The 21,059-nt window shown below is 35.8% G+C and overlaps 2 protein-coding genes across 2 annotated transcripts in view; both read left to right on the top strand.

Annotated features, from left to right (window-relative positions):
- The window catches only part of acot18 (acyl-CoA thioesterase 18), a 446,653-nt gene that overhangs the window by 29,421 nt on the left and 396,173 nt on the right, over nucleotides 1–21,059 (top strand). The window contains 7 exon segments of the mRNA XM_071582417.1: nucleotides 484–583; nucleotides 768–958; nucleotides 1,964–2,127; nucleotides 2,305–2,424; nucleotides 2,508–2,590; nucleotides 2,952–3,045; nucleotides 3,151–3,231. Coding sequence (XP_071438518.1) covers nucleotides 484–583; nucleotides 768–958; nucleotides 1,964–2,127; nucleotides 2,305–2,424; nucleotides 2,508–2,590; nucleotides 2,952–3,045; nucleotides 3,151–3,231 — 833 coding nt within the window.
- The window catches only part of lamb1b (laminin, beta 1b), a 38,377-nt gene continuing 22,220 nt past the window's right edge, over nucleotides 4,903–21,059 (top strand). The window contains exons 1-18 of the mRNA XM_016287940.1: nucleotides 4,903–4,978; nucleotides 6,133–6,305; nucleotides 7,809–7,944; nucleotides 11,770–11,843; nucleotides 12,100–12,288; nucleotides 12,397–12,460; nucleotides 13,276–13,475; nucleotides 13,547–13,667; nucleotides 13,793–13,981; nucleotides 16,822–16,998; nucleotides 17,128–17,240; nucleotides 17,316–17,395; nucleotides 17,527–17,662; nucleotides 17,995–18,077; nucleotides 18,155–18,275; nucleotides 19,366–19,555; nucleotides 19,839–19,982; nucleotides 20,085–20,316. Coding sequence (XP_016143426.1) covers nucleotides 4,945–4,978; nucleotides 6,133–6,305; nucleotides 7,809–7,944; nucleotides 11,770–11,843; nucleotides 12,100–12,288; nucleotides 12,397–12,460; nucleotides 13,276–13,475; nucleotides 13,547–13,667; nucleotides 13,793–13,981; nucleotides 16,822–16,998; nucleotides 17,128–17,240; nucleotides 17,316–17,395; nucleotides 17,527–17,662; nucleotides 17,995–18,077; nucleotides 18,155–18,275; nucleotides 19,366–19,555; nucleotides 19,839–19,982; nucleotides 20,085–20,316 — 2,456 coding nt within the window. The 5' untranslated portion in view covers nucleotides 4,903–4,944. The remainder of the gene's footprint in view (nucleotides 4,979–6,132; nucleotides 6,306–7,808; nucleotides 7,945–11,769; nucleotides 11,844–12,099; nucleotides 12,289–12,396; nucleotides 12,461–13,275; nucleotides 13,476–13,546; nucleotides 13,668–13,792; nucleotides 13,982–16,821; nucleotides 16,999–17,127; nucleotides 17,241–17,315; nucleotides 17,396–17,526; nucleotides 17,663–17,994; nucleotides 18,078–18,154; nucleotides 18,276–19,365; nucleotides 19,556–19,838; nucleotides 19,983–20,084; nucleotides 20,317–21,059) is intronic.

Genomic DNA, 21,059 nt, shown 5'->3' with positions numbered 1-21,059 from the left:
TATTAATCCGTACAACTGCAGCAGCGGAGGACTATTATTCTGCTGCGTGATACTGCAGAAAAACTGATGATGGCACGGTTTGATCTTCGGCTGACCAATCAGCAGAAAGGGGCGTTTAATTCCCGCCCACATGTAGAAATCGAATATTCAAGCTGTTTATTAATTTTTCCACCCATGAACAAAAAACGTAAATTTAAGCTGAATTCTCGTTTTTGAAAAAATGAAAAAGGAGCCATTTTCTAATTTTTCTACTTTCAATATTAAATCAAAAAACGAATGATCGAATGATACACGGATTTGTATAGGCTACAAATATGGTTAATTCCATAACATAATTATGTTTACTGTAGGGAGATAATGATAAAAAATCGCCAGCCTGGCTAGATCATAATCCAGTTTATCAACTACCTAAACTACCTTGAATGATGATGAATAACCTGCTTCGACCAACATATACAATTATTTGATCCTTTTGAAATTTAGTGGCCAAAGATGACAGTTTGGGAGGCACCTATGAAGGCACAGAGCAGATGGGGTTGCTATGGAGCATGAGGCCCATACCGGGAAGTCGACCTGGACTCAGGTAACTTAGGCTGGCAAAATCATGTTTTTTTTTATTTTTTATGCTGTCTGTCTCACAAAGTTTAAATTCCCTTTTTTTGCCAAATTAATACTAAATGTGAGATGTACTGTAAGTCTTGGAAAAGTTATCCATTTCTTCAGCATTTTCCTCCACTAATCTTTGATTCCTGTCTCTTTTATTCAAGGCTGCGTAAGACGAATATACTCACACCAATGGTAATTCACATCTCAGTATATGGTGGGCATCTATCTCAAGGATTCAGCCAGCAAACACCCCTGGCAACCAGTACCATAGAGCGCTGGTATGTTGCGCCAGGCGTGCAGAGGGTGAACATCAGGGAGAATGGAGTACGAGGAACTTTATTTCTTCCTCCAGGTAAACACAACCACACAATGGTGTAATGCTATATTAAAATACAATTCATATGTATACAGTGACTTAAATAATCCTCATGATAAGATGACAAGGTTGACTCGTTTCTGAATTTTATTTTGTTTCGTTTTTTTAATGGCAGGATGACTGAACTGTTGATATCATAATGAAACGGCCTTAAAAAGGTCTTTTAAAATATTACTTGAAGTAGTTTGACATAATCTTTTATTGTTATTGCTTAGCATTTGAAATAACGTTTCAGCATTTGAAAAAGTTTTGTCTGCCAATTCAAGATTATGTTGTGGAACTAAACTTGTTGAAATGTAGAAACCCTCATAACATGCATGTCAAGGTCACTATATCTTTTAAAATATATGAGATAATTTAACAATTTTATGACAAGGCAATGTTAGTTCAGGTTGTAAAATGTCAAAATAGTTTGAGTTAATAATCCAAGATACTTACAAATGCCTTTATATTGAAAAATATGTTTAATTTGTTTTGTTTTTTTAAATAATGATTAATGTGTATACTCAGATGTATTCAAGGTGTATGAAAAAATATCTATTACATTTGATATCTGTTATACTAGTTGCTTGACACATGGCATTTTTCAATAGTTGGCATGAAATGATTTTTTAAATTTAAATATAATAACTTTATATTTATTTATATATAAATGTATTTATCTATATATACTTCTCTCTGGTGATGCATGCCAAACTTCTCCAGTCATTTAGTCTGCTTAAACCCTGCAATACAATATTGACTGCAAGCTATTTTTTGTTAATCCGTTTTACTTGATGTATGTCACAATACAAAAGAAAAGATCTTTAAATTTACATTAAAGCAGCTTTAAATGAAAACTTCTTGAAAAGTTTTCAAAACCACTTGGCACATTTGGCTGTGATTACTGCGGGTTAATATTGAGTATATACAGACAATTTTCTTGGAGACTTTTAGGTCCTGTAAATTGCTTGTAAATAGCTTGCCATGTGTTTTTTTTAGGTCCTGGGCCGTACCCAGGAGTGCTGGACCTATGGGGAGGAGGTGGTGGTTTGGTTGAGTATCGCTCTGCCCTGCTTGCATCTCATGGCTTTGCATCCATGGCACTTGAGTACCTCGCTCCAGAAGAGCTGAGAACAGCTGATGTTGATGTGTCATACTTTGAGGTAATGTAATTCAAAACTTTTGACAGTCTCCTAAAGTGTAGCAACTCTGACATGATATCCTTGATGATCTGCAACTGTTACCGACCTGTCATTACCCATGCATTTTCTTGCACTTTCTTGCACAGGCCTTTCTGTTTACTTCATATGTGTGCGTGTGCATATACATTGTTCCTGTAGAAAGCATACCAGATCCTGCAGAATCATCCAAAGGTACAGAGCAACAGTATGGCAATGCTTGGGCTGTCTTTTGGAAGTGCCGTCACACTCAGTATGGCAGCCTTCTCCAAAGTCATCAAGGTTTGCTTGACCTACACACATGTACAGTTATCTACATTTAAATGCAGCTTTTTAGTTTGTAATGTCATATTACTGTTTTGTAGCCCCAGTGCTGTGTGTGTATCAGTGGAAGTCATGTGTTTCCTGTTGATAAATCCCTCTTTGAAGTATTTGAGGAAATGAAAAAGTGAGTGAACATTAAACATTATTAACAGGTTTACAACCTGATTGAGCCTTATCTAAAGCTATAGTAATTCATATTGCTTGATAGTGCCAGAACCGTATTATAAAACATAAAACTTTTGGAGTTTAGAGAATGTTTAAAGAAAATGTGACCTTATTTGTCCTTTTTATTTGAAATAATCATATTAGTTTAGTTATCCAGAGCATTTGAGGGAAATTTACCCACACATTTAATTGCTAGATTATTTAAATGAGTAGTTTTATCTACCCAGATATAAAATAACAGTCAATCAATTATCCATATGAGACATTTACAGTAAAAGACTGATCCTAATGAGAAACCGTAACAAGTAATGTTTTTGCAGGTATATAGATAGGGTACGCGTGAATGAGGAGAACCAGGTAATACACAGAGACATTATCTTGCCAATTCCCTCAGACCCAGCTCTCAAAGTGGATGTGAGTACAATTTACAGAGTATATAGATTTGTTCATACATAGTCTTTTTCTTTGTCTGTTGTTGTTGTTTTTAATGTTAGATCCGTTTTTTTCACATACACAAAGGTTGGGAGAATAAAGTGTCCTCTTCTGTTGGTGAACGCTGGTGATGATCAGAACTGGGCTTCTGTTGAATCTGCTGAAGATGTGAGTCACATATATCTCAGTTTGGCTAAACTGAACATATTACGAAACATTTATGATTTCATAAGATACCTGGAAAGGACAGCCCTTGTAAGACAATAGACAATAAGACTAAATGAAAGGAATAGTTACCAAAAATGAAAATTCTGTTATCAATTCATGCACATCATTTCATTTTTTTTTTCTATGTTTTTTTCCTTTGTATCAGTGTTATTGATTACTAGATTTCAAAAAACGTACACTTAAATGTAAATTATAAATGTTGCCTTGACTAAAACTGAGCTGAAATAGTTGAAGCACTAAAACTAATAAAAATTATAAAAAAAAATAAAACTTACCGAAACGAACTAAAAATAAAACTGTAATAGGTATTCTGAAGAATGTTAGTAACAGCAACAAAGAGTTTTGGTTACCATTGACTTCCAGTGAATGGACAAACATAAAAGACTGAGACAATTCTCAAAATATCTCAAAATTTGACAGGTGTGGAACATCTTGATGGTGATTACAGGTGCATCTCAATAAATTAGAATGAAGGGGAAGAGTAAGCATGCATGAGCTACTGTTTCTTTTCCTTTTTGCATTTCTTTGTATAGGATCAAAGTATTTAGACCTTCTTAAATGTATGATTATATGCGCAATGTATCCCTTGAATATTCACTGAATGTGTTGTTGTTGCTGCAGTTGTCATGCTGTGGGGTGGACAGACGAAACCACACGCATACGCACAGGAGAACGCATGGGAGAAGATTTTAGCATTTCTGCGGCAGCACCTCTACTTCAGTTCAAACTTCGCAGTAAAAGCCAAACTGTAGTTCTGTCATCTACAACAATTCAACTTTCTTTCAAATAATGCTGATAATGATTGCCAGCACTTGTTACTTTTCACTTTGGTATCTGTAGAAAATAAAAGTGGACAGTAAGTATTCTTTTTTTAATACTTTTGTAGTATAAGTTACACATAAATGCGTTATTAAGGTTTGTAATGATGTATATACAGTAGGTTATGATGACAATAACTTAAGGCATTACAAGCACAGTTTAGGTTGCGTTGGGCAATATTTCTTGATACACTAAATACAATATTTGGGCAATATTTCTTGATATACTTCAGTTTGTACCCACAATCCATTTCTAAGAATGAGATTAATCCATTATCTAATTTAATTGTTTAAAATGTATTTTGATAAAACATTATTTTTTATTTTCTAAAGCGAATGTCATGATTATTATATAATTATGATAATATTTTGAACAGAATTGATGCAAAAGCCACCAGATTCCAGATTTAAAAATATTTGGGTATGTAGGAATGTAATAAGTTTGTCAAGTTCAATGTCATGTTTTTAAATTCACAGATCAGTTGTGGATGAATAAATATGCTATTATAAAAATCCTGTCTTTTTCATTTTTTTGTATATTGCTCAATGCTTAAGTAATTACAATCAGGCTTATGTTTGGTTTTTTTTCATTGCATTTTTAATGTCTAAAATGCAAAATTATTCTAAAATGTGCAGCCCCAAAATACTGTCTTGGTAGGCAGCTTACAAGGATTTGAGACTCCGCCAGAGTGTTTGGCGTGATACAGGGTTTGCAGCAGCACTACATGCGTAAATCAGCGTTGACTAATATCATGGGCGGGAGCTTCGCTTCTCCCACGCTCCACACACACAGTTATTCAGCTCTGGAAAACATTGCTGGAGGACGAGAGCAACAATGTGGATTCTCCAGATTACAGCTCTTACGATATGTAAGTTTTATTTATTAGTATTCTTCCATTCATAACGTCAATGTAAAAGACATTGGCTTTCATTTGATACAGTTTATGTATGAAGTTTGATGGTGACCCAGAAATATTGTTGTGTTTTTACACCGATCAATGTGTTGGGTTTTAGTTTCTGTAAGGTAGATTTCGAAAGAACTAGAGAATCAAAGTTGTTTAAGAGTTCATCTAGTCGTGATTCAAAACAGTTTTAGTTCTAGTTTGAAACTTTATTTTATTATTTCAACTTCTTAAATATAAGTATGGAAAGAAAGGTTAGAAGGCTATGTAGTATTTGTGAAATGTTAGGTGGTCCAAAGTCAGCATCCAATATAAATGCATTTCGTTTTGGTGTTACATAGTGTCAAGTTTGGTGTCTAGAGGTTTGTGTGCATCCCATCTGGTTTCCTGCAGCATGCCACATTCAGCTCTCCATCGGGTCATTAAACGTTCTCATGTGAAATTCATTTCAGTAATTAGAAACAGACTCCAAAGACTGTAACCAGAAGCCAAAATGATTAACCATGTATATAGTTCACCAATGTTTCAGTGATGTAATAGTATACACATTCAAATTAAATAAAAAGAATGTACGACTTACATAACTAAGGGGCTAGTTGTCACAAGAGTTGTATCACAGAAACTATAAGATTTTGAATCAAAATCACAGATCAGTGTTTGTTTATCGCGTGATGTTAGTGGCTGTATGTAAAATTACCCTGAGAAACATTCACTGGAGTAATAAGTATGACTGGCTCCAAACTTTTATTGTACTTTTTTAATGACATTTGGGATTCATGACACTTGTTATGCCACTCGTGTTCAAAAATAGTACACTCTTAAAAATAAAGGTGCTTCACGATGCCATAGAAGAACCTTTTTGTCTAAATGGTTCCATAAAGAACTTTTAACACCTGAAGAACCTTTCTGTTTCACAAAAGGTTCTTTGTGGTGAAAGAAGGCTCTTCAGATTACAAAAAGGTAAGAAAGAGATGGTTCTTTAAAGAACCTTTGGCTGAATGGTTCTTTGTGGAACCAAAAATGGTTCTTCTATGGCATCGCTTGAAGAACCTTTTGAAGCACCTTTATTTTTAAGAGTGTAGGATGCAATCTAATCGGTACAATCAATGCGATTCCCATAGCTATTGCTTTGCACACCCTGGCACAAGTACCCGATCACAATGACAAGTGTGCAGAGGGGAGCTGTTACCCTGCTACAGGTGATTTGCTGATAGGAAGAGCACATCGGCTTGCAGCCTCCTCCACCTGTGGACTGGATGGACCAGATAGATTCTGCATTGTCAGCCATTTGCAGGTAATGCATAGTTAGACACAGTCACGCACTATAAAAGACAGACATGCACTTAAGAATTACTATCAAATATCCGAAGATATGTTAAATTGGTTTAAACGCAAAATATTGTATGTATAATTATTTGTTATGCACTATATAATATAATGCAAGCAGTTTTTTTGCATACATTTTTTTCAGTTATTTTCTCTATCTCTTGTACATTACTTAAATACTAAATTTTATTTTAATGATTACAAATGATTGTATTGCAATAATGAGAATCTGCATTGAGAATAATGAGGAAAAACACAGAAGTAAAACACATTGCATTAATGACAATTCTGGGGTAAGCAGATTTGATTGTCATTAAATCAATGGCGCAATGCATAAATTAGGCTTACATATATATATTTTAAAATATTTTTCAGTAATTTTTTAAAATCTCTTATACATTACATATACAAGCTAAAAACATCTGATTTGGTCATAATATTTCTATGTTGCTGGGTGGGTTTCTTTCCACACTTATATTCATGATAAACAATCAGATCTCTGTGTGGAGAGTATGTGGTGGGAGGATGAAGGCCCCATGTCAGATGTTCCAGACCCCCTTAGGTCACTGTTTTGCTCATTGCATTATCTGTGTGGCCCATTTTTTTTTCCTGTGTATTCTGAGTTATATATTGTGAGCGATGAATTGAGCAATGGTGAGAAGCTCAGACTAAAGTCTGACTGTAAATGTCAATGTGTGATATGCGTGTGATCTGAACTGAATAGTCCAACGTCTGGATTCACAAATATAAGATGCTATCAAACCTTAATGACATTCCAAATCCTTGACTTTCTTTCTTTGTGGAGAAGATGTTTTTCAGAATGTCCTAGTGATTCTTTTCCTTGCAATAGTAATAAATGAAGTTGGAAGCTATTTAGAAACCCACCATAAAAGTACGCTAATTTGCGCAGATCTTGGTAGATTGCGTTGGTCATTATGGAAATGGTCTGGCTGCGTCTTTGTTCGTTAATGTGTGCATTGTCAGCGCAAAAACCGCAGAACTCTCCACTTCCATCAGCACTTCTACGGGATTGCGCTCTCGCACTAATTTGCCCTGTTTAGTAAATCTGGCCCAATATTGTGCGTTACATAGCAAATATAGTCATTTAGACTGCTTTTATAATGCATTTTTGTCCGTTTTTGAGCTTTGCAGCACCAGTTCCTGTTAACATTCATTGTATGAAAAACATAACCAACCATAACCAAGAAAATTTTGTAAATATATTTGACTTGGTTGCGTATGTAAATTTACTTGACCATGTCAGTTCGATTTAGTCTGTGTGAGTTTTTCTGTGTATACATGTGTTTATGTTAGTGAGTCATGTGTATGAGAGGGTGAGAAAAACAGGTGCACGTCCAGAACATCTGGATTCCTGCTGTCCGCATGAATGTGTTCTTCTTTTCGCTAAGCCCCAAAAGACTCTATATGTCTCACACGCTCCACAAACATCTGCATCTCAATCTCTGTCCAGGATGAAACAGACTGTTTTGAATGCGATTCCCGGCGCATGTACAATGAGTTCACCAACCCCAACAGCCACACCATTGAGAACGTGGTGACAACTTTCGCTCCCAACCGCCTCAAAACCTGGTGGCAGTCCGAGAACGGTAAGTTCTCACACAACAGTAAGAACAATCACAAATAATATCTCATTAATATCTCAGTTGTTTCTCCTAGACAGATCTCTTAGTAATCTAATAGGTATGTCTCCTGTAGAGTTTCAGAGGTAAACTCAACAAAGCACAGATTTACAAAGATAACAAAGTTGCAATCGAAAGTTGAATCTCTTATGTACTCAAATATTCAAAAATGTTCAAAGACTGAAATATCGGAGGTTTACTATGTACCTATTTGTAGCTTCTGACTGTATGCCAACAATTGTCGAATTTGTGTGTTTTATTAGTAATATTAGTAACCCCTGAGACAAAATTGATATTTAAAAGTATAGTTCACCCAAAAAATTTAATTTTGTCATTATTTACTCACCCTTATGTGTTTCCAAACCTGTTTGTCTTTCTTTACTCTGTGGAACATAAAAGAAGATATTCTGAGATATGTCTTTTTTCCATGTCGTGGAAGTCAGTGGTCACCAGAATTACTTTGTTACCAACATTTTATTTTGTATTTATTTATTTAGTCATTTAGCAGACGCTTTTGTCCAAAGCGACTTACAAATGAGGACAACAGAAGCAATCAATTGTAGTATTAAAACATCTACAAACAGATCCAAAACTAAAAGCGAAAACTTTATAAATACTACTTATACACATTTTGAAAATAAAGAAATTAAATAAAAATGACAAATGCATACAACAAAATGTCTAAATTTAACATTTAAATGAAAAACCAAAAATAAAGCTAAAAACTATTCAAAAAAATATTAAAGAACAAAAGGTATAAGAGTATAATAATGATTCTAATATAACACTAAGCCAAACACCAAAAAAACAACTACATATGTGCATGTACAACCACACACACACATACATATATATATATATATATACACACACATTTATAAATTCAATATATATTATTTCATTTCCAGTTTGTTGAAGTATTAAAATAACTCAAATGAAATAAAACTAAAACTGAATAAAAGACCTATACAGACATAATAATTTCAGACATAATTTAACTCAAATTAAAATAAATAACTAATACAAATCAAACGAGTGTAGTTTATCAGTAATCCTAAAAAATAACACTGCCAAACTTACATGCTAAAAAAAAAAAAGTACTTCCACATAGTAAGAAATGGTTATAGAAACTGAAACAGAAGTGAAACAAGTAATAGGAAAGAGGAGAAATAAAAAGCGATACTTATAATATATGCTGTATATATACCAACATTCTTCCAAAATATTACCAAAATGTATTTCAATGTGTTCCAAATATGAAAGAGGTTTGGAACGACATAGGGTGAATAAATGATGAGTTTTTATTTTGGGTGAATTTTTCTTTAAATGGAACATAAATGAGACTCGAATATGAATATTTTGAAATAATGAAATACACCGTCAAGTCTCACAAAAACACACAATTCTCTTATCATTGGTCCCAAAAGAATATACACTGGAAGAACATACAGTACTATGTATCATTGCAGAAACTTGGGCAGACAAAGAGAGAACGGCAGGGAGAAAAAGTCAAAGAAATATTTCGGCTGAGAAGAAGAGTTGACAGGAAGTAGTGGGAATGAGAAAGTAAGAGTTGGGATGAATGCAGCCGCTGGGCGTGGGAAACAGCTGGCCTGCTCTCTCCCTAGCGACTGGCTTCCACAACAGTCACGCTACCGGACTGAATGCAAGGGTGTGGCCCCGCATCACTAATTCAGGGAATTTATGACTTTGGATGCTTTATTTGGCATCGTGCTGCTCTTTTGTTGCACCCTTGTTCCCACTAAATATAAAGAAGAAAATGTGGACATTTTCTATAATGTTTCAATAATGTTTTTAATAAAAGGGATTTTAAGATGATGCTTCTTTTTCATTTTCAACTTCCTTTAGTGTGTAATGTTACTTTTTGTACAGTGATAGTTTGTTCATTTATGGACTGCATATACATGTTACATTTATCATTTTGCAGTGTTGGGAAAAGTCACTTTTAAAAGTAATGCATTACAATATTGCATTACTCCATACAAAAGTAACTAATTACGTTACTTAGTTACTTTTTATGGAAAGTAATGCGTTACGTTACTTTTGCGCTACTTTTTAAATCTGGACAGGGCTTGCTTGTTTGTTTTAAAAAAAAATTTTTTTATATTTTTGGCAAATATAAAAGCCTTTTCACACCAAAAGTGAAATGAATAAGCCTCAGGCTGAAGGGAAAGTACATTTACGTCCATACAGTAGAATGCAGAAGAAGACATTTCAACACACTTCAAGTAAAAAAAGACACACAAATGTTCGTCTAGAGTAATTTGTGCTTATTAGTGGTTAAACTGGATCATCGAAGGTCAGAAGCAAAGACATTGGTTAACAGAATGGGAATAAATACATAAAGCATATTTGCGTTGTTTAACATTTAATTATTGCAGGTTTGCGTCATATTCTGAGTTGCATTATTTTTATTCATTTTGAGGAATACTGAATCTATGTGTGTGTTTTTTTGTGTGAGTGAGATGAATGAATGCATATTCATATTTATTTCAGAACTACAGTAACATCTGATTTCTCTCGACATGGGGACAGGAGAGCTGTCAGTCAATAAATTATTTGAAAAAGTAACTCAGATATTCTCTTGTAAATTAAAAAGTAATGCGTTACTTTACTAGTTACTTGAAAAAAGTAATCTGATTACGTAACTTGTAATATATTACCCCCAACACTGATCATTAGTTAGTTATTCATATGCAATCAAACACAAAATTTCTCAGGGGACTGCAATACTTTTGGAAGAGAATGCACAAGTTTTATGAGTGAATGCAAAAGCTCTGTATCTATGCACGTAAAATCAGTTATAAAATGTACTTATTTGCTGTGGGTTTTCCATCAAGTCTAATATTGTTTAAGCAGCCCAATCCGTCTCTTTGCAAATTTCATTTAAATTGTGGTTCCGAAAACTATCCAACTATGTTGCCATCAACCACTATGTTGACTATGTTAAAGTTCAGCATTCCTGAGCATGAGCATGATTCATTGAGCATGTTTTCCATTTCCCTGTACTTACATTATCCTCTTCTGGGGTTTTGGAATACTGGTATCCATCCTACTTTGTACTTCCTTTGTATTACTTCACTATGACTGGATGTTGTATGTTAATATGGAATTGCCAGAAATCCACTGATTGCCGAACAAGTTGTTTTCGCAGCTCAGCTTAAAAAATGAGCTGCATCTGAAATTGCATAATCTAACTACTACATCTGATGATACAATAAACATCACGGCCGTTAACAAAGTACTAGACATGCTACTCATTTTATGTACTGTTTTTTGCCTACTATACTATATGTTAGGGAAGCAGGCATATTTGGACACGGCGATCTTTTTGACTTCTGAAACTTCCAGTATGTTTACATAAGATAGTGAAGTCTTTTGTTTCAAAAGATCAAGGACAATTCTTTTTCCATGAAATAACCCACCGACTTTGATATTTTGAACTAGGAAACTATCCGTACCAGATCCTTTGCAGTAAACGAATATTTATATTTTATATCTGTATTTATATATTATATAATAATAATATACTGTGCTTTTGTAAAATATATAAAATTAAGAGCATTTCAAAAATCGGATTGTAATATTAATTAAAAATATATGTAGTGTAACAACAAGTTATATCACACAAGTTGCAATATCAGCAAATTCAGTGCATCCTTCACCAATCAAATTAGATGACTGGAACTGTTGCATAAAATATCATTTCAACCTCTCTTCCTAACCTCATTGATTTATTTCTTCACTCATTTACCCGTTCCTCTATATTAGGAGTTGAAAATGTGACCATTCAGCTGGATTTGGAAGCCGAATTCCACTTCACACACCTCATCATGACCTTTAAGGTGAGAAAGACACTGTCACGCACACATAAACACACTGAACTAGAGCAGTCTTGAGGAATGTAGAACATATGTGCAGATATGTTTGAAGTTCTTCTCTTTAAGTCCAGAGCTGTGTTTCTGATTGCAAGTTGATCATAGAAGCCATTGGCGGCCTCTATGGCCTCCTTGCTAAGTTGCTACGATGCTTTTGAGAAACTTTTGCTGTTTTTAGTATCTGATCCTAAGTAAATTTAAACTTTTTACTTTTTTCCCACAGACCTTTCGGCCGGCAGCCATGCTGATCGAGCGTTCCGCAGATTATGGGCGAAGCTGGCAGGTGTACCGTTACTATGCTTTCCACTGTACTGAATCCTATCCGCACGTCCCTCAGGGGCCAATCAGAAAAGTGGATGATGTAATTTGTGACAGCCGCTATTCAGGCATTGAGCCTTCAACGGAAGGAGAGGTGTGTAGTACTCATGCATAAACAAATATACACATAAGTACTTATACATACTATGCAAAAAGTAGTATTTAAACTCCTGAGTCACTGTTCTTGTATACTTGTACACAGGTCATTTTTAGGGCACTTGATCCTGCATTTAAGATCCCTGACCCTTACAGCCCACGCATTCAGAGTAAGCAAAACATGGCAGCAACAAAACATGGCATGGATTTTCACACAATGAATTGTTTTTATTTTGACACCTCAGTCTTAACGTAAGAATGAACATAACCCCCATAGACGTTTGGTGCACCAAAGTATGAAAATAAATATACAAATAAAAATGACTTGCTTAAATACCAAAATAAATTAGATAAATTAAAATCACTCACTTTCCAGGAAAAATTCTTTAGCATTTAAAGCATATTAAAATGTTAAGCATTTTTAAAAAAACGAGTAAAAGCATAATATTTGATTTTTAATAAAAGGAACATTTAGGTAGAATCTGTTTTTTTATTATTATTATTATTATTATTATTATTATTATTATTGTAAACCATTCAAATGTAATGGTAAGAAATGGAATGATTAATACATGTATTTATTTATTCTATTAATTTTGTTAAATTGATTAAATAATGTGATTATATTTAGTATCCTGATCAAATCTTAGGGACATGAATTGGGAACATCATTTTCCGAGAATGACTAAACTACAGTAGTCAACATTTGAAGTGCATCAAAAAAGTTGATCAAAGTTGTCCTAAGACAAGAACGGGTATTGTCTTTGTGTTAGGACAACTTTGATGAAAGGTTTTGATGCACTTCAAATGTTGACTACTGTATAAATCAAGAGGGAAATTTAACCTGTACAATGACTACTTGTGTCAAAAAAGCTGAGAAGTGAATTTGAAAAAAAAAAAAAAACTATTTATTTTCTTTGAGTGTGTGTATATATTTTTGGTCTGACTACTGATATTTGTTTGTATGGGCGTTACCTGCATGTAGACTTGCTGAAGATTACAAACTTGCGCATACGGATGGAAAAGTTGCACACTCTAGGTGATGATCTGTTTGATGACCGAGAGGGGGTGAAAAAGAAATACTATTACACTCTCTATGATATGGTCGTCCGTGGCAACTGTTTCTGCTATGGCCACGCCTCCAAGTGTGCACCGGTCGGCAATGAGGCAGGGGTCGAGGGCATGGTGAGTAAACAAAACAACAACAATCACAATCCAGATTCACTCGCACTACTCACCTGTGTCTGTGTGTGCAGGTTCATGGTCATTGCATGTGCAATCACCACACTACTGGACTGAACTGTGAAGAGTGTGAGGACTTTTACCAAGATCTGCCCTGGAGACCAGCAGTGGGTCGAGAGACAAATGCATGCAAGAGTATGACAGCCCACAGTTTATTACAAAACATAACGACATTATTTCCCACTGACATTTATGCATTCTGAAATGAAATGAAATGCTTTAAATCTGCTTAGTTCACTCATCTTTTTTCTTTCTCTCAGGATGTGAGTGTAACCATCACTCGTATTCCTGTCATTTTGACATGGCGGTGTATCTGTCATCGGGAAATAGGAGTGGAGGAGTGTGTGATGACTGTCAGTACAACACAGAGGGCCAATGGTGTGAGAACTGCAAACCCTTTTACTACAGGCACCCTGGCAGAAACATCAGAGACCCCAGGATCTGCGAGCGTAAGTGTGTTTAACACTTACGTGTTAAAATGCAGAAGGGAAGCTCTAAAGCTTTTTATGATGCATTACTTGAAGGCATGTTACGGGTTAAAGGTTTAGTTCACTTGCAGAATAAAAAGTGCCTGATAATTTACTCACCCCGGTGCCATCCAAGATGTTCATGTCTTTCTTTCTTAATTCGAAAAGAAATTACGTTTTTTGAGGAAAACATTCCAGGATTTTTCTCCATATGGTGGACTTCGATGGTGGCCAACGGGTTGAAGGTCTAAATTGCAGTTTCAGTGCAGCCGAGGAATAAGGGAAGGGTCTTATCTAGCCAAACGATTGGTCATTTACTAAAAAATAAAAAATATCTTGCACTAGTTCGACCTCATGCATTACATAATAACGTTGGAAAGGTCACGTGTGACGCAGGCATAAGTGTTTACAAAGCGAACGTGCAAAAAAAGGTCAAACGCTCTTTACAAAAAAAAAAGTAAAACAATGATGTCTTACGATTTTTTCACCCTATACCCTAAATTTTTGAACCGAAGTACACAGACGAAGAACTAACCATCCGTGACCTTTCCAACGTGATTACGTAATGCGTGAAGTTGTGGACGCGCATCGCAGAGCTAGTGCAAGATGAGCATTTGTGGTTAAAAAGTATATACATTTGTATTTTTTTAGAAAATGACAGATCGTTTTGCTAAATAATATCCTTATTCTTCGGCTAGAGTCCTTTGAAGCTGCACTGAAACTGCAATTTGGACCTTCAACCTGTTGGCCACCATTGAAGTCCGCTATATAGAGAAAAATCCTGGAATGTTTTCCTCGAAAAAAACGTCATTTCTTTGCGACTGAAGAAAGAAAGACATGAACATCTTGGATGACAAGGGGGTGAGTAAATTATCAGGAATTTTTATTCTATCAGTGAACTACTCCTGTAAGAACAATTTAATTCAGAGTTAAATAATTAAAAGTACACCGGCTCTGCATATTAAACTGAGATCGAAGAAATGTAATTCCTTTTATTTTATAATTGTGTAATTTGTTTGTATTTAGCCTGTGATTGTGACCCACGTGGTTCTCTGAACGGAGGCTTATGTGACAGCGCTACAGATGTTCTGAGAAATATGATTGCCGGAAAAGTTGCACACTCTAGGTGATGATCTGTTTGATGACCGAGAGGGGGTGAAAAAGAAATACTATTACACTCTCTATGATATGGTCGTCCGTGGCAACTGTTTCTGCTATGGCCACGCCTCCAAGTGTGCACCGGTCGGCAATGAGGCAGGGGTCGAGGGCATGGTGAGTAAACAAAACAACAACAATCACAATCCAGATTCACTCGCACTACTCACCTGTGTCTGTGTGTGCAGGTTCATGGTCATTGCATGTGCAATCACCACACTACTGGACTGAACTGTGAAGAGTGTGAGGACTTTTACCAAGATCTGCCCTGGAGACCAGCAGTGGGTCGAGAGACAAATGCATGCAAGAGTATGACAGCCCACAGTTTATTACAAAACATAACGACATTATTTCCCACTGACATTTATGCATTCTGAAATGAAATGAAATGCTTTAAATCTGCTTAGTTCACTCATCTTTTTTCTTTCTCTCAGGATGTGAGTGTAACCATCACTCGTATTCCTGTCATTTTGACATGGCGGTGTATCTGTCATCGGGAAATAGGAGTGGAGGAGTGTGTGATGACTGTCAGTACAACACAGAGGGCCAATGGTGTGAGAACTGCAAACCCTTTTACTACAGGCACCCTGGCAGAAACATCAGAGACCCCAGGATCTGCGAGCGTAAGTGTGTTTAACACTTACGTGTTAAAATGCAGAAGGGAAGCTCTAAAGCTTTTTATGATGCATTACTTGAAGGCATGTTACGGGTTAAAGGTTTAGTTCACTTGCAGAATAAAAAGTGCCTGATAATTTACTCACCCCGGTGCCATCCAAGATGTTCATGTCTTTCTTTCTTAATTCGAAAAGAAATTACGTTTTTTGAGGAAAACATTCCAGGATTTTTCTCCATATGGTGGACTTCGATGGTGGCCAACGGGTTGAAGGTCTAAATTGCAGTTTCAGTGCAGCCGAGGAATAAGGGAAGGGTCTTATCTAGCCAAACGATTGGTCATTTACTAAAAAATAAAAAATATCTTGCACTAGTTCGACCTCATGCATTACATAATAACGTTGGAAAGGTCACGTGTGACGCAGGCATAAGTGTTTACAAAGCGAACGTGCAAAAAAAGGTCAAACGCTCTTTACAAAAAAAAAAGTAAAACAATGATGTCTTACGATTTTTTCACCCTATACCCTAAATTTTTGAACCGAAGTACACAGACGAAGAACTAACCATCCGTGACCTTTCCAACGTGATTACGTAATGCGTGAAGTTGTGGACGCGCATCGCAGAGCTAGTGCAAGATGAGCATTTGTGGTTAAAAAGTATATACATTTGTATTTTTTTAGAAAATGACAGATCGTTTTGCTAAATAATATCCTTATTCTTCGGCTAGAGTCCTTTGAAGCTGCACTGAAACTGCAATTTGGACCTTCAACCTGTTGGCCACCATTGAAGTCCGCTATATAGAGAAAAATCCTGGAATGTTTTCCTCGAAAAAAACGTCATTTCTTTGCGACTGAAGAAAGAAAGACATGAACATCTTGGATGACAAGGGGGTGAGTAAATTATCAGGAATTTTTATTCTATCAGTGAACTACTCCTGTAAGAACAATTTAATTCAGAGTTAAATAATTAAAAGTACACTGGCTCTGCATATTAAACTGAGATCGAAGAAATGTAATTCCTTTTATTTTATAATTGTGTAATTTGTTTGTATTTAGCCTGTGATTGTGACCCACGTGGTTCTCTGAACGGAGGCTTATGTGACAGCGCTACAGATGTTCTGAGAAATATGATTGCCGGACAGTGTCATTGCAAAGCTAATGTGGAGGGACAACGTTGTGACCACTGTAAAAAGGGACATTATGGCCTCAGTGACGACCCATTAGGCTGTCGGTGTGCGTAAACACACACATATTCACACACCAGCAGCTTTTTTCATGTTTTTCTCACGGCTTTGACCCCTGGCTTCCCCTAGGATCATGTTTGTTTTATTCTTTCTTTTGTGTGTGTTTTTGTAAACCCAGCATGCAGCTGTAATTCTCTAGGCACACTCCCAGCAGGAAGTCCCTGTGATATACAGACAGGAAGCTGTTACTGCAAACGTCTTGTGACTGGACGAAATTGTGACCAGTGCCTGGTAAAAGAGCGTTATTACAAGTTTATGTACAATCTGTGTATTTGTGCTTGTGCATAACACAGTTTTCCCTTTCAGCCGCAGCACTGGGGTCTCAATAATGATATGGATGGCTGCAGACCATGTGACTGTGACGTAGGTGGGGCTTTGAATAATAAGTAAGTACCCACATAACAATAATTGATTATCATAACCAGTCTTTGTCAATTAATTTCTAAGTGTTTTATTATAAATGATTTCATCTAGGCCTACATAAATATTCTTCCTTATATTGTTGTTCTCTCTGTAGTTGTTCTCGGGAGACAGGACAGTGTGCTTGTAAGAAGCATATGTTTGGTAGGCGATGTGACCAAGTGCATTCTGGGTACTACTTTGCGGCACTGGACCACTATATTTACGAAGCCGAGGATGCTTCCTTTGGAGCGGTAAGTGTAACATTCGCCTTCATTCATGTAATACAAGCAGAATTTTTTTTCAACATTTAAAAATAAAAAGAATTTAGCATTTTAAAACTGTGACACGAATGTATTGAATGCGACAACTAATGTAACAATGATTTTATGAAAAAACTGCACATGAGTTTACATAAGACGGCTTTTACAAACAATTTTGATCATTTAATTTGATAATTTATTAAGAATGGTTTTATGAACTAACTGAATGTGACAATTTAAGTAACCGTGAACAAACTACATGACAATTTACATAAAATTGCTGTTACGAATTAATTGAACGTGATCATTTAAATAATGTGAAGCGGCCCAGAGGCACTTACCCAGCAGCACCCTGCACTTCTACATACAACGATGAGCAGACCGTCTCACTGCACCCTGGATCCAGGTAAGGTTGCATTAGTGTGTGTGCAGAGTTTAGTTTACTGTGTATTTGACTCCTGAACGTGTGTTTGTTTGTTTCAGATATGCAGTTCTGCCTGGCCCAGTGTGTTTGGAGAAGGGTCAGAATTACACAGCGAAAATTAGCTTCCCACAGTACTCATCATACAGCTATCACTCTTCTCCTCACACACTTGTTGATTCAGTAAGTTTAATTAATGTATATATTGATTAAATTGATAGCAATTTTTGAATAAAAAATATTATATAATTTACAAATTATGTACAAAGTGGTCAGTTTTAGCTATACTTTATGAATTAAAAAAATACATTTGTATGTAATGGTGATGGCTTTCCATTTGCCTTTAGTGGTTTTAATGATATTGTTAACCTCTGTCTAAAGACAACTTTTTGCATTTTTAAATTTTTATTAAAATTTTTGTTATGGCTCATCGGGACCATTTATATTCCAATAAAAAAAATATATATGTTAACACTTTATTTCGATAGTCCACTTTAGACATTTTATTAACAGTAAGTAACTTTGCAACTACATGTCAACTAGCAGTTAGTAGAGTATTAGTAGACTGTCTGCTTAATATCTTCTAACACTTTCTTTGTCAACTTATTCTACTAACCCTAAACCTACCCTAACAGTCTACTTGAGAGTTAGTAGACATGTAGTTGCAAATTAATGAGAATTAGTTGACATGTAGTTGACATGTAGTTACAAAGTTACTTATAGTTAGTAGAATGTCTAAAGTGGACTATCGAAATAAAGTGTAACCAAATATATATATATATATATATATATATAAAATACCAACTGGTATTTTTAGATGTGAAATAAGACATTATCGTACCTTTATGAAGCTGTTTGAATGCAAATTGTACACTGTTTTGAGAACTTTACCATGCTGAAAGAAATGTGTATTTATTTTACTTTAAATTTGGTGGATTTGATTTGAAACAATTTCACACAGAACTTACTAGTAAATTTTAAAAATAATTACAAAGAAACAGCAAATAACACTTTAAATTAAACATGAAATTTGGAAGTAGAAAGACTGAAATAGTATTTTCTTGCTAAACATACTCAAATAACCTTTGTTTTATTTACAATTTTTGAAAAAATCTACATTGCATGAATATAACATAAACCATCTCACATCTGCAATTACACACATATACCCACTAATGCAAATCCATTTTTCCTCTAGCTCTACATTTACGACACAGTGGTTTATTACAATATCATTCATACTGACTTAAACCTTGACCTCTGACTTCTGTAGATAGTGCTTTTGCCAGAGGTGCAAGACCTGGATCTATTTTCTGGCGGACCCCAGCAGCGGGAGGACTGGGACATGTTCCAGAAGTACAGATGTATGGAACGCAGCCAGAGTGTTATTAAAATCCCCCTAATGGATATTTGCAGAGATTACATCTTCAGTGTGTCAGCACTACTACACAATGGAGCTCTGGGTGAGAAAGACAGAAGTATAACAAATGCAGCTGGATGTATTTAATACTACAGATTTTCAAATGAAGTACCCGTTTATGCTTTTTTGAGTTTACATTTCCCACAATCTTTTGCTGCGGTTTTTGGGAAACCTACTTTAAAGCAATCATTATTTTGCTATTTAGTTTGGTGATGCTAGTGGTGCAAAAATTGCATACTTCAGCTTTAAAAGTACATTATTTTTAAACTTGCTGCCCTATTTTCAGAGTTTTGCTGAATTGTCTCTCATTTATTTATCATTGGCAGAGTGTAAGTGTGACCCCCAAGGTTCTCTGAGCACAGTGTGTGACAATATCGGTGGGCAGTGTCAGTGTCGACCCAACGTTTTAGGAAGGAACTGCGACACCTGTACCCCGGCCACCTACCTGTTTGGACCCTCGGGATGTAGACGTAAGTGAAAACTACACATATGCACACATACACAAACAACCAACATAACCATTAGCATAGAATAACATCAACTATGTTTTTTTCTGATCACTTCTTCATTAGCATGTGACTGTAACCCACTGGGCTCTCAGAACCTATTCTGCCACCCCACCACGGGCCAGTGTTTATGCGTGTCAGGGGCATATGGGCAGCAATGTGGCAACTGTAAGCCCAACCATTGGGGCTTCCCTCAATGCCAGCCCTGCTTCTGTAATGGGAACAGTGAACAGTGCCACCCAGTTACGGGAGAGTGTCTGAACTGCAGGGGTCACACCACAGGCCACAACTGTGAGAGGTAAGAGGATAAAATATTGTTTAATAGGTCTGATACTGTATATATGATTTAGTATAATGCTATTTTGAAGCTATTTTTCACACTACATTTAAGGGATAGTTCACCTAAAAATGAAAATTACCCCATGATTTACTTACCCTCAAGCCATCCTAGTTGTATACAAATTTCTTCTTTCAGGTGAATACAGTCGGAGTATCCTGGCTTTATAATGGCAATAAATGGGTGTTGAGATTTTCAAGCCCAAAAAAGTGCCCCGTTCACACCAAGAACGATAACTATAAAGATAACGATATTAGCGTCCACACCAGCAGACGATATCGTTTATTCTGTATATACTGTTTATTCTAAGCGCACTCTTATCTGCCGCTTTAAATTCTCCAGCTCGTTACAGCAGGATGGATTCTGATTGGCTGCCAATATTTTTATCATTCATCAGCTGGAAAAAATCGTTCTGAAAGTGATTACAACGATATCGTTTCTCTGTGCCATTATCGTTATTGTTGTGGTGTGGACTCTGCTATTCTTTAATATCTTTATCGTTATCTTTATAGTTATCGTTCTTGGTGTGAACGGGGCTTTACGCTATGACTACATCCTATGTCATCCGCTGGAATGCCACTCTTTCGTGAATGCACGTAAGACAGTCAGTGGAAGCTAGAGATTACTAGAGTGGAAGCTAGAGGAAGATATAGGTTTAAATATGGATAATTTTCTTACACAAACACATCACTTCACTTCAGAAG

Source organism: Sinocyclocheilus grahami, unplaced genomic scaffold (assembly GCF_001515645.1).
Source record: "Sinocyclocheilus grahami isolate Dianchi unplaced genomic scaffold, SAMN03320097.WGS_v1.1 scaffold226.1, whole genome shotgun sequence".
NCBI classification, from domain to species: domain Eukaryota; kingdom Metazoa; phylum Chordata; class Actinopteri; order Cypriniformes; family Cyprinidae; genus Sinocyclocheilus; species Sinocyclocheilus grahami.
The sequence above is the reverse complement of the archived record's forward strand: the minus strand, read 5'-3'. Positions and strand labels throughout refer to the sequence as shown.